General features: G+C 44.7%; 1 protein-coding gene across 1 annotated transcript; it reads left to right on the plus strand.

The window, feature by feature from the left end:
* Nucleotides 1–7,097: 7,097 nt before the first annotated feature.
* Nucleotides 7,098–10,740, plus strand: LOC124016907 (vasopressin V2 receptor-like). The gene is made up of 2 exons (XM_046332248.1): nt 7,098–7,962; nt 8,119–10,740. Exons 1-2 carry the CDS (start codon nt 7,098–7,100, stop codon nt 8,325–8,327), a joined length of 1,074 nt encoding a protein of 357 aa, XP_046188204.1. The 3' UTR covers nt 8,328–10,740.
* Nucleotides 10,741–13,721: the final 2,981 nt, after the last annotated feature.

Genomic DNA, 13,721 nt, shown 5'->3' on the forward strand with positions numbered 1-13,721 from the left:
GCTTTGAGACTGAGCCCATGCAGCTGGGAGGGATTCGCATCTCGAATAAGGAGAGGGAACGGAGGATCACCAACCGCCTGTGCCTCTATTGCGGAGTTGCTGGACATTTTGTTAATTCATGTCCAGTAAAAGCCAGAGCTCATCTGTAAGCGGAGGGCTACAGGTGAGCGCAACTACTCAAGTCTCTCCATCAAGGTCCTGTACTACTTTGTCGGTCCACCTACGCTGGACCGGTTCGGGTGCTACATGTAGTGCCTTGATAGACTCTGGGGCTGAGGGTTGTTTCATGGACGAAGCATGGGTTCGGAAACATGACATTCCTTTCAGAGAGTTAGATAAGCCTACGCCCATGTTCGCCTTAGATGGTAGTCATCTTCCCAGTATCAGATTTGAGACACTACCTTTAACCCTCACAGTATCTGGTAACCACAGTGAGACTATTTCTTTTTTGATTTTCCGTTCACCGTTTACACCTGTTGTTTTGGGTCATCCCTGGCTAGTATGTCATAATCCTTCTATTAATTGGTCTAGTAATTCTATCCTATCCTGGAACGTTTCTTGTCATGTGAAGTGTTTAATGTCTGCCATCCCTCCCGTTTCTTCTGTCCCTACTTCTCAGGAGGAACCTGGCGATTTGACAGGAGTGCCGGAGGAATATCATGATCTGCGCACGGTCTTCAGTCGGTCCCGAGCCAACTCCCTTCCTCCTCACCGGTCGTATGATTGTAGTATTGATCTCCTTCCGGGGACCACTCCTCCTCGAGGTAGACTATACTCTCTGTCGGCTCCCGAACGTAAGGCTCTCGAGGATTATTTGTCTGTGTCTCTTGACGCCGGTACCATAGTGCCTTCTTCTTCTCCGGCCGGGGCGGGGTTCTTTTTGTTAAGAAGAAGGACGGTACTCTGCGCCCCTGCGTGGATTATCGAGGGCTGAATGACATAACGGTTAAGAATCGTTATCCGCTTCCCCTTATGTCATCAGCCTTCGAGATTCTGCAGGGAGCCAGGTGCTTTACTAAGTTGGACCTTCGTAACGCTTACCATCTCGTGCGCATCAGAGAGGGGGACGAGTGGAAAACGGCGTTTAACACTCCGTTAGGGCATTTTGAGTACCGGGTTCTGCCGTTCGGTCTCGCCAATGCGCCAGCTGTTTTTCAGGCATTAGTTAATGATGTTCTGAGAGACATGCTGAACATTTTTGTTTTTGTCTATCTTGACGATATCCTGATTTTTTCTCCGTCACTCGAGATTCATGTTCAGCACGTTCGACGTGTTCTACAGCGCCTTTTAGAGAATTGTCTCTACGTAAAGGCTGAGAAGTGCTCTTTTCATGTCTCCTCCGTTACTTTTCTCGGTTCCGTTATTTCCGCTGAAGGCATTCAGATGGATTCCGCTAAGGTCCAAGCTGTCAGTGATTGGCCCGTTCCAAGGTCACGTGTCGAGTTGCAGCGCTTTTTAGGTTTCGCTAATTTCTATCGGCGTTTCATTCGTAATTTCGGTCAAGTTGCTGCCCCTCTCACAGCTCTTACTTCTGTCAAGACGTGTTTTAAGTGGTCCGGTTCCGCCCAGGGAGCTTTTGATCTTCTAAAAGAACGTTTTACGTCCGCTCCTATCCTCGTTACTCCTGACGTCACTAGACAATTCATTGTCGAGGTTGACGCTTCAGAGGTAGGCGTGGGAGCCATTCTATCCCAGCGCTTCCAGTCTGACGATAAGGTTCATCCTTGCGCTTATTTTTCTCATCGCCTGTCGCCATCTGAGCGCAACTATGATGTGGGTAACCGTGAACTGCTCGCCATCCGCTTAGCCCTAGGCGAATGGCGACAGTGGTTGGAGGGGGCGACCGTTCCTTTTGTCGTTTGGACAGACCATAAGAACCTTGAGTACATCCGTTCTGCCAAACGACTTAATGCCCGTCAAGCTCGTTGGGCGTTGTTTTTCGCTCGTTTCGAGTTTGTGATTTCTTACCGTCCGGGTAGCAAGAACACCAAGCCTGATGCCTTATCCCGTCTGTTTAGTTCTTCTGTGGCTTCTACTGATCCCGAGGGATTCTTCCTTATGGGCGTGTTGTCGGGTTAACAGTCTGGGGAATTGAAAGACAGGTTAAGCAAGCACTCACGCACACTGCGTCGCGCGCGCTTGTCCTAGTAACCTCCTTTTCGTTCCTGTTTCCACTCGTCTGGCTGTTCTTCAGTGGGCTCACTCTGCCAAGTTAGCTGGTCATCCCGGTGTTCGAGGCACTCTTGCGTCTATTCGCCAGCGCTTTTGGTGGCCGACTCAGGAGCGTGACACGCGCCGTTTCGTGGCTGCTTGTTCGGACTGCGCGCAGACTAAGTCGGGTAACTCTCCTCCTGCCGGTCGTCTCAGACCGCTCCCCATTCCTTCTCGACCATGGTCTCACATTGCCTTAGACTTCATTACCGGTCTGCCTTTGTCTGCGGGGAAGACTGTGATTCTGACGGTTGTCGATAGGTTCTCTAAGGCGGCACATTTCATTCCCCTCGCTAAACTTCCTTCCGCTAAGGAGACGGCACAAATCATTATTGAGAATGTATTCAGAATTCATGGCCTCCCGTTAGACGCCGTTTCAGACAGAGGCCCGCAATTCACGTCACAGTTTTGGAGGGAGTTCTGTCGTTTGATTGGTGCGTCCGTCAGTCTCTCTTCCGGGTTTCATCCCCAGTCTAACGGTCAAGCAGAGAGGGCCAATCAGACGATTGGTCGCATACTACGCAGCCTTTCTTTCAGAAACCCTGCGTCTTGGGCAGAACAGCTCCCCTGGGCAGAATACGCTCACAATTCGCTTCCTTCGTCTGCTACCGGGTTATCTCCGTTTCAGAGTAGTCTGGGTTACCAGCCTCCTCTGTTCTCATCCCAGCTTGCCGAGTCCAGCGTTCCCTCCGCTCAAGCGTTTGTCCAACGTTGTGAGCGCACCTGGAGGAGGGTGAGGTCTGCACTTTGCCGTTACAGGGCACAGACGGTGAGAGCCGCCAATAAACGCAGGATTAAGAGTCCAAGGTATTGTTGCGGCCAGAGAGTGTGGCTTTCCACTCGCAACCTTCCTCTTACGACAGCTTCTCGTAAGTTGACTCCGCGGTTCATTGGTCCGTTCCGTGTCTCCCAGGTCGTCAATCCTGTCGCTGTGCGACTGCTTCTTCCGCGACATCTTCGTCGCGTCCATCCTGTCTTCCATGTCTCCTGTGTTAAGCCCTTTCTTCGCACCCCCGTTCGTCTTCCCTCCCCCCTCCCGTCCTTGTCGAGAGCGCACCTATTTACAAGGTACATAAGATCATGGACATGCGTTCTCGGGGACGGGGTCACCAATACCTAGTGGATTGGGAGGGTTACGGTCCTGAGGAGAGGAGTTGGGTTCCGTCTCGGGACGTGCTGGACCGTTCACTCATCGATGATTTCCTCCGTTGCCGCCAGGATTCCTCCTCGAGTGCGCCAGGAGGCGCTCGGTGAGTGGGGGGTACTGTCATGTTTGTCATTTATTATCATGTCTTGTCCCTGTGCTCCCCATGCTATTCGTTTCCCTCTGCTGGTCTTATTTGGTTCTTTCCCTCCTTCTATCCCTCTCTCTCCCCCTCCCTCTCTCACTCTCTCGCTCTCTCTTCTCTCTATCGTTCCGTTCCTGCTCCCAGCTGTTCCTATTCCCCTAATCATCATTTAGTCTTCCCACACCTGTTCCCGATCCTTTCCCCTGATTAGAGTCCCTATTTATTCCTTTGTGATCCGTTCCTGTCCCGTCGGTTCCTTGTTTTGTATTCACCATGCTGTGATTGCGTTTCGCCCTGTCCTGTCGTGTTTTTTTGCCTTCATCAGATGCTGCGTGTGAGCAGGTGGCTCTATCAACTACGGCCTGCGCCTACCCGAAGCGACCTGCAGTCTGTGGCCGCTTCTCTAGTTATTCCCCTCTACAGACTAGAGGATTTTTGTTATTCCCTGTTTTGGATTTAAATAAACTCTGTTTCTGTTAAGTCGCTTTTGGGTCCTCTTTCACCTGCATGACATTACCATAAAATACTCACTTACAAGCCCTTTACCAACAGTGCAGTTCAAGAAAGAGTAAAGTAAAAAATAATAAAAAGTAACACAATAACGGGGCTATATACAAGGGCTACTGGTACCGAGTCAATGTGCAGAGGTACAGGGGAATCGAGGTAAATTGTACATGTAGGTAGGGGTGACGTGACTATGCATAGATAATAAACAGCGAGTAGCAGCATTGTACAAAACAAATGGAGGAGGGGGGGTTGTCAATGTAAATAATCGAGTGGCCATTTGATTAATTGTTCAGCAGTCTTATTGCTTGGGGGTAGAAGCTGTTATGGAGCTTTTTAGTCCTAGACTTGGTGCTCCGGTACTGCTTGCCGTGCGGTAGCAGAGAAAACAGTCTATGACTTTGGTGACTGGAGTCTTTGACAATTCTTTGGCCTTTCCTCTGACACCGCCTAGTATATTGATCCTAGATGGCAGGAAGCTTGGCCCCAGTGATGTACTGGGCCGCACGCACTACCCTCTGTAGCGCCTTATGGTCAGATGCCGAGCAGTTACCATACCAGGCGGTAATGCAACTGGTCAGGATGCTCTCAATGGTGCAGCTGTAGAACTTTTTGAGGAACTGGAGACCCATGCCAAATCTTTTCAGTCTCCTGAGGGGGAAAAAGTGTTGTCGTGCCCTCTTCACAACTGTCTTGGTGTGTTTGGACCATGATAGTTCGTTGGTGACATGGACACCAAGGAACTTGAAACTCTCGACCAGCTCCACTATAGCCCCGTCGATGTAAATGCTGGCATGTTCGGCCCGCCTTTTCCTGTAGTCCACGATCAGCTCATTTGTCTTGCTCACTTTGAGGGAGAGGTTGGTGTCCTGGAACCACACTGCCAGGTCTTTGAACTCCTCCCCATAGGCTGTATAATAGTTGTCGGTGATCAGGCCAAATCACTCTTGTGTTAGATTAGGGCCTAATTTATTTATTTCAATTGACTGATTTCCTTATATGAATTGTAACTCAGACAGATAATCAGATTCCCCCCCCCTCCCCCTCCTCCTCCTCCTCCTCCTCCTTAGTGGGTAAACCCATGCTGTATATCTTACAGGACCAGAGGAGCACCTGCAACTCCCAGGGATTCTGATCCAGAGGAATATGTGCAGCGAGGGAGGGGAGGACAAGCTGGGCACAGAGGCTGAGCTCAGTCAGATTCACAGATCAAAAGGCACCTATCATCACAACAACTTTACATTGGGCATGTGAGAGTAATTAGTGATATAATTATCCTGATTTTTCATTTTTTCCACATGAACACTAGCGTGTGATATAGTTGTGATAGTCACCTCCAGAAGGAAGATATTTAACCAGCTGAAGTCAATTGTCTGTCTCGAATCAACACGGACAGTTTCAGGACATCTGGGTGTTGTTAGGAACACTAATGGTGTTCTGCTACATTGGCACATCTCCATGCCCTGTGATGGGACTGATTGTTTGTGTCTGTCTGGATAGGCCAATATAGGGAGGATGAGACTATAGGTCATTGGGTATTAAGGCACTCAAAGAAATATAATATCATTAATTTTTAAGCAATGCTACCGACCATCAGATTTAGGATTATGAATTGTGATAATTGTATCAAGTTTTGTTTTTTAAACGTGTAAATTTGTATTATGGAAACCTACTTATTTGAGGAACATTACATTTTGGGGTTTGGGGTTAGGGTTGCAGGAACGCTCAGATCTGTGTAAATTGGGATGATCTCATCCTCCCAGGAAGCTAATACATAGGCTAAAGACCTGAATTATTATGTAGAAGCATGTAGCTCTTTATGGAAAGGGAAACTGAATTCCAGGCTGAGACAACTTCCAAAGACTGGGTGCTTACTGTATATAACAAGTAGGCCTATACCTAGTGCAGTCCAATGTAAACATATGTTAGCCTACAGTACAGACAACCTACTGTAGCAGCCTGACACGCTAGAAATGATTTGAATTCTAACGACACATCCAACCTTTACACACACACACACACACACACACACACACACACACACACACACACACACACACACACACACACACACACACACACACACACACACACACACACACACACACACACACACACACACACACACACACACACACACACACACACACACACACACACACACACACACACACAGAACATACACACAGTCAACTATGATGTTCTATTAATGATTCCGCTACCCACTTTATATTTGTAAATACAGTCCATTATTACTATGCATACTACCTCTTCTATTACTTCTACTATTTTTATTTTTGTAAACTATTTTCGTTGTTATTGTTTATTATTTATTAATGTAGGCCTACTGCGTTGTTGAGGAAGCTATAGCACCTTTTATACCTGCTGTAAACTGTAGCTATGTGACAAATACGTTTGACTTTAATTTAATTCAATTTTAGCTGACCGAACTAAATAAAAAACGAACGCGTTATGCTAAAAAAGAAAGCAATATTTACATTTTTTAAATTATACAAGTGATCATATTTGAGACTTCTCACTAGAGTGTAAAGGGCTCTCTCGTCAAGAAAAGCGGCAGCCGCTGTACGCGCGGATTGTGGTGCGGAAGCTCCACCCCACCCTCTCCCATGCGAATAATATAAAACCCAGAGAAACCACTGGAACACCTCATCAGTAGACTTATCCTGCGCACTTCAATCAAATGAATTATCAGTAAGTTGTGTCTGTTTAAGTTATAGGCCTACGTTTCTTTAGCCTATGGTCCTATTTTTTATGGATTGAAATCATTGAGTTCTTTGGACATTTAGGCCATTTTGTTTTGACAGATGTGATGTCAGTATTTGATACGCATTTATTCATTGTAATTTCGAAGTTTAATTAGCCTAAACGCAACTTAACTTGCTCACTCAGACTCGCTTTTTATTGTTATTTGAGAAGTTAAGATCAGATATGGTAGGTAAATCATAACAATAGTATAATAGCATATCAACGTTTCTCATTTAGTCAGTGTATGAATCTTTGTATTTGTTTCTCTGAAGAAGAACACTCTTGCGTAAAGTTGCTGCCCTCCTCTTCGCTCTCCATCAGTAAACCATGCACCCGTTTAACAGCAGTCTCGGTAACTTCAGTATGATGATGGAGGTTGAGGACACGCCCCGGGATGAGAAACTTGCTAAAGTAGAGATCGCGCTGCTCAGTGTTATCTTCGTAAGTGCCTCTATCCTGAACACCGGGCTATTACTGGTTCTGTGGAAGCGGCGCAAACAGGTCTCCAGGATGCGTGTCTTCGTGTTCCATCTGTGCATCGCAGACCTGGTGGTTGCGTTTTTCCAGGTTTGCCCGCAGCTCATGTGGGAAATTACTGACAGGTTCATTGGACCAGACCTGGTGTGCCGCTTGGTGAAGTATCTGCAGGTAGTGGGCATGTTTGCGTCCACCTACATGATTGTGGTGATGACCATTGACCGCTACCAGGCTATATGCAACCCCATGGTCAAGTTTCAGAGGAGGCACGCGCGCTGGAACATCCCAGTGTGCGTCGCCTGGACGATCTCCCTCGTGGGCGGCATGCCTCAGATGTTCATCTTCTCGAGGGTCCAGGTGGCGCCCGGGGTGTTCGACTGCTGGGCGGACTTCATCCAGCCCTGGGGCTTGAAGACCTACATCACTTGGACCACGCTGGTCATCTTTGTCTTACCCATTTTGACTGTGGTGGTGTGCCAGGTGCAAATATGTCGAGCCATCCAGGTCAACCTTTATCTAAAGACGCATCAGGAGGGGGGCAGCGGGGTGGCCTTTCGACTGCCCTCCAGAACCAGCAGCGTGGCCGGGGTATCCAAAGCACGAATCAAGACCGTGAAGATGACGGTGGTTATTGTGTTCGTCTATATCATCTGCTGGACTCCGTTCTTCATGGTCCAACTTTGGTCTGTTTGGGACATGGACGCGCCGACGGAAAGTAAGAACACGGATATCAATCTTATTATAACTAAATAATAAAGTTAACAATTATGACTGTTGATGTAGCCTAGTGCTTTATTGTTTACACGCCCTCTGATTTGGGGTAAGCTAGTCTACCTGTGCGTAATTTCATCTTGTGTTATTGTCATTGTAGCGACAACGTTCACCATCCTGATGCTGTTAGCGAGTCTGAACAGCTGCACAAACCCCTGCATCTACCTGCTCTTCAGCGGCCAGCTGCCCAAGAAGCTGGAAACGGTGCTGTGCCGGAATCCGTCCGAAGTGAAATACTCTGTTAATGATGAGGCCGCGGTGGTCAGCTCGCTCTACGTGAGCTTCAAAAGCATTTCCGACTCCAAATAGAACGCACGGTTTTCAAATCCCCACGGTGTGTTGGGAAGCAAGTGACTAGAGGCACGCACAGTCAATCAGGTAACCAACGGCGAGTCAAGGGCAGTTCTAATGACGGGCCATTTACTCCCTCGATATCATGGTCAAGATGTATCAAGTGATCTTTCGTGGACATTAAAGCACTCACTATAATGGAGCCAGAAATAGATAGGATAATTGTGAGCGGGTATTTGCGCAAATACGCGCCAAATCCTGGGGGGTAAACCCCCGCTAATGGATAAAGGCAGGCGGTTGGTGCTGTAGGCTGGTGCTGGGCATCACAGGGAGCTAAACCACGGTTGTAAAACCTCTGTCAGACAACATAGTAATGAGAGACATTGTGACAAGGTGTGGTCAACATGTCGGTGGAGTCCAGAAAATAGATTCGTTTGGTACCTTATGTGAATAATTTTCCAAATCTAATCTAACAAAATCCATGTTAACACCTGTAAATTGTTTGACAAAATATTGTGTAGCAGGCATATAGAATTCATTTACTGCCTGTTATTATTGTTATATTTCAAAAATATATTGTAAACGATCAAACTTTCATCATCAACATTGGAGAAGCTGTTTAGTGCTTTTATGAATTTTTATTTGATTTATTTAACCTTTATTTAACTAGGCAAGTCAGGCCAGGCAGAGACACGGTGAAATAATCCTTTACAAAATAGAAGCTGTGTGTAAACAGAGACAGTTCGAGTTTGATGGACCTTAACAAGACAAGCCGACAGGCCAACTTTAGAGTGACCAGACAGATCTTTGGTCAAACTTAACTTTGTACATATAAAAAACGATTTATGAAAGTCTTCTCTAATGTTCATCTTCTATGTTGTAAACTGAGAAAGACAACAATGATTTTGTAGTGTAAGCGATTATAAAATAAACTACCACATTTTTGTGGGTCAATAGCTAGGTTGTTTTCATCCAACAGATTTTCATGTGAATTAATATTAAATAATTTAAAAATCCGCATAATAACAATATGCGCATTTTCGCACTAAACATGTTTCCATCAAATTGATTTGTTGCACGATATAAAAAATACATTGTACCGATAAATTGCCATGTACCGAATAAAATAATACAAGTTAAATGGGTTTCCATCGCATATTCAACTCTACAGATGGTTTACTCACACAAAAAAATCGCAAAAATACCAAGTGTGCCCACTCTGGTATTGGCGCTCTAGCCATATAGTAGATTCTGTACAGTACTATATCTGAGCGCTGTTGACTAGAGCGCACGTATAGCCTACATGATGAGATTATTATGGATAAAAGAGCGAGATTATAATTGTTTGTCAAATGGCAGCCAAACATCGATTATATGTCACCAGAATAAGACCCTCAACATGTATTGGAAAAGAGCAATAAGCTCATCACAGTGCACTTTCACCATTCTGTGAAGTTCATCATAATTTATTTCATCTGCAGTTTAATAAACTGCATGCTTCCCGGAGTCGTAGTGGAAGGAACACACAAGTGTACTTAGATATGATGGTTATTGCAGTATATCAATATTTGCGCATTTTGTCTAGAGTATTTTGAAAAGTTTACCGACAAATTGTTGTTTTCATCATCTGTCACGACATTTTTTATCCAACATGTCCTCTAGTAGCATAAAAAGGTTGGATGGAAACCTGGTTACTGACAGCAATGGAGCTGGCATGAATAAGAACATACCTGGGACCAAGCTAGGTTTAGGAGCCTGGCAGACCGGTATGCATCTTTATAAGAGCTGCTTGCCATAGTTTCTCCCTGACTATAGCCTTAGGGTGTTTCACTCTTGGTCCTTTTCAGATATTTTTTCGCTTCGCTTATTTTCTTGTGCAGTGTGAACACGCCAAAGAAACCCAGACCGCTCAAAAGAGTCCCGGAAGCGAACCGAACTGTGCCGGTTTCAAGAAGTGGTCTGAGTTCGGTTCACTGCGGTTCCCTTTTTCTGGGAAATGTTTTATTTATTTTACCATGATTTAACTAGGCAAGTCACTTATTCTTTGAGTTGTGATTGCAGTTGTAAATGTTTCCACTAGGGATTGATAGATTTACAGTTAGTGTTACTTTATAGCCTTTTATCTATTTCACACAGCATTTTGTCATAACTAGATAGCTAGCTACGTTTTTAAGAGAGAGCTTTTCAATTCGCATCTCTCCCACTGTTTTCAGTCACAGGTGGGGACTGGATTAAGTCTGAGCAGTGCAGGAGGTTGGCTACAATTTTACAGGGGGTAGCTTTATTTGTGACCTATGTTCAAATTAGAATTGTGCAATAGCAGAGCATAAGAGCCACATCAATGTTACACTGAGTTAAGTTGTTGTTACAAAATGTTATATTCCAGTGTTATTTAATGTTATTGGTTAAAGTATATCCCATTAAAATATTATATTCCAATTACTATTTTTTTATTAATTAAAAACAACTATCGAAAACCTTTTGCTCCTGAATGTCATTTTAAAGGCTGCTGGGATTCAAAATCTTGCATTATTAAAATAATATTTAGTGCAATTGTACATAATGGATTGCATGGAAAAGGAACAAAGAAAGAACAAAGAAAATGAATGTGCAGGAGTTAAAGAGTGATTTTACATCAGATCTCCTCACAGTGCAGATATTAATGGTGACATGTGCAACACCATTCCCTCCCCCCATATTTTATTAAAATAAGACAACTAGACTTAGCTTTTAAGTATTACTTACCAAATAATTTCTAAATAAAACAGATACATGGATTTTGACACACTTGTGTAAAACCCTATGCCATAATCTTCTACCGGGGTGACCCTGGTACTTTAAAGCAATGCCATTTCTAACTAAAAAAAAGTGTCAACTGTAGCCATTTATTTCCCTTAGTTTATTTGCCTAAACATGACCTTCATCCACATACACGTTGCTTTTTTGTGTCAGCAATTAGACATTGTTCTTAGGGGGGTCTCGTTACCCCCTAGAAACCTACTCACAAGCGTAGGAGTGCCACAAGCGGGGGTGGAAGGCAAAACCACTCAAATTATGTATAATTAAACTAAATGAATGCCACTTTCATGAGGCCCCGGATGATGTGAGGCCCTAGACAATTGCCTAAGTTGCCTAGTGGTAAGAGCGCCACGGTGTGTGCGTGTGTGTGTCAGTCTCATTTCAGTCTGATCTAAGCAAAATTACAACTCAGTTGTATCATGTACTACTTTGAAGCATACTTCATACACAAACGGAGAAAGACACAAACAAACACACACAAATCGAATAGTTCTGTACTTCAGATACACACTGATATGGACACAGAGACAAACACACACACATCTAACAGTTCTATACGTCAGACTAAGAATATACTCAGGGGATGTCAAAGTTCTTTGATGCTGTCCTGAGACACAGATTAATGTTGTTGTTGTGAACTGAAAACCATCTGGGGTCCTGTCCTAGAAATGCTGTCTGTGCCTTAGGCCAGCCAAGGTCTCAATATTCTGCCTTCACAATTAGACACAGAATTGATAGGATTCTACACAGAGACTCTTTCACAGGGGTTGAACTGGAATCCTGTGTACGCGGCTTTAAATGTGCCAACATTCAAGATTTCATTATTTAATCTTCTAGGAAATCTAGGCTAAGAAATATTGAAACTTGCACAAATACAGACTGAGTTTATTGGTGTGATAATTACAAACACAGTTTAATGTTCCATAGGTCCCCCTTGTCCCTGTGATATTAATCTGTCACTTTGACACATACATCAGGCTACGTCCTATAATCATGGCTTTAGTGCCAAAGATGTATTGTTCCTCGAAGTTCTGCGGAATTGAAACATTCGAAGGCTCATTTATGTACAATTAAGCATACAGACAGGCATAAACACACACACCTTTTGAAACTTGATACAAACAATCACTCTTAATCCCAGGCATAACAGTCAGGCAGGTTATAAAAGGTAAACATAAGAGGCCTGATGGAACTCCCGAAGCACCATTTTAAATCTTGTATTTTTCTCCTTCATCAAACGCTGGTTTCTAAAATGTGAAAAGGGTGAAAGGGAAGAAAGCGAGAAATGGATAATTAATGTATACTCCAGCAATGTACGTGTGAGGGATGATCACTAGACTAGGGAGAATCAATCTGTGTACCATTTAATATCCATATTTAAACCAAACACACCTCAAGCCACTCCACTGCCCTGAACTCATAATGGAACCAACACTATGTTCCAAAACAAATGACTTGGCTTTGCTTTGTACCCAGCCAGCCTGTAGGCTACCAGGGGGGCAGGCAGTTATCATGACAGACCTACAGGTAACTGCCAAAATAAAGGAAACACCAACATAAAGTGTCTTAATAGGGTGTTGGGCCACCACGAGCCGCCAGAACAGTTTAAATGCACCTTGGCATAGATTCTACAATTGTCTGAAACTCTACTGGAGGGATGAAACACCATTCTTCTATGAGAAATTACATAATTGGGTGTTTTCTTGACGGTGGTGGAAAACTCTGTCTCAGGCGCCGCTCCATAATCTTCCATAAGTGTTCAATTAGGTTGAGATCTGATGACTGAGACACACACACATTTTGTTCTACCGTCTTGGGGACCTAAAATGTATTTCCATTCAAAACCGCTATCATAACCCGTAACCCAAAACCTAACTTCTAAACCTAACCACTCAACCCTTACCCTAATTCTAACCCCTAAATTTAAAATAGCCTTTGTCCTCATGAGGACGTGGGACATGTCCCCACGAGGAAGAATTTTCCTTGTTTTACTATCCTTGTGGGGACTTTTGAAGAACCAACACACTCACCCTTTAAACCACGATGCTCCTTTGAGACCCCTCTTTCAAAGTCACTGAGATCTCTTCTAGCCATGGTAGCCAAAATAATGGACAACTGGGCATTTGAATATGGTTTATGCAGCGTGGGATCCTTGGGATGCTCTTTATTTTGCAGCTGTAGAATCTTTTGAGGATCTCAGGACCCATGCCAAATCTTTTTCGTTTCCTGAGGGGGGAATAGGATTTGTCGTGCCCTCTCCACGACTGTCTTGGTGTGTTTGGACCATTCTAGTTTGTTGTTGATGTGGACACCAAGGAATTTAAAGCTCTCAACCTGCTCCACTACAGCCTCATCGATGAGAATGGGGGCGTGCTTGGTACTCCTTTTCCTGTAGTCCACAATAATCTCCTTAGTCTTGGTTACGTTGAGGGATAGGTTGTTATTCTGGCACCACCCGGCCAGGTCTGTGACCTCCTCCCTATAGGCTGTCTCGTCGTTGTCAGTGATCAGGCCTACCACTGTTGTGTCGTCCGCATACTTAACAATGGTGTTGGAGTCTTGCCTGGCCATGCAGTCGTGGGTGAACAGGGAGTACAGGTGGGGACTGAGCAC

This window comes from Oncorhynchus gorbuscha, linkage group LG03 (assembly GCF_021184085.1).
Source record: "Oncorhynchus gorbuscha isolate QuinsamMale2020 ecotype Even-year linkage group LG03, OgorEven_v1.0, whole genome shotgun sequence".
NCBI classification, from domain to species: domain Eukaryota; kingdom Metazoa; phylum Chordata; class Actinopteri; order Salmoniformes; family Salmonidae; genus Oncorhynchus; species Oncorhynchus gorbuscha.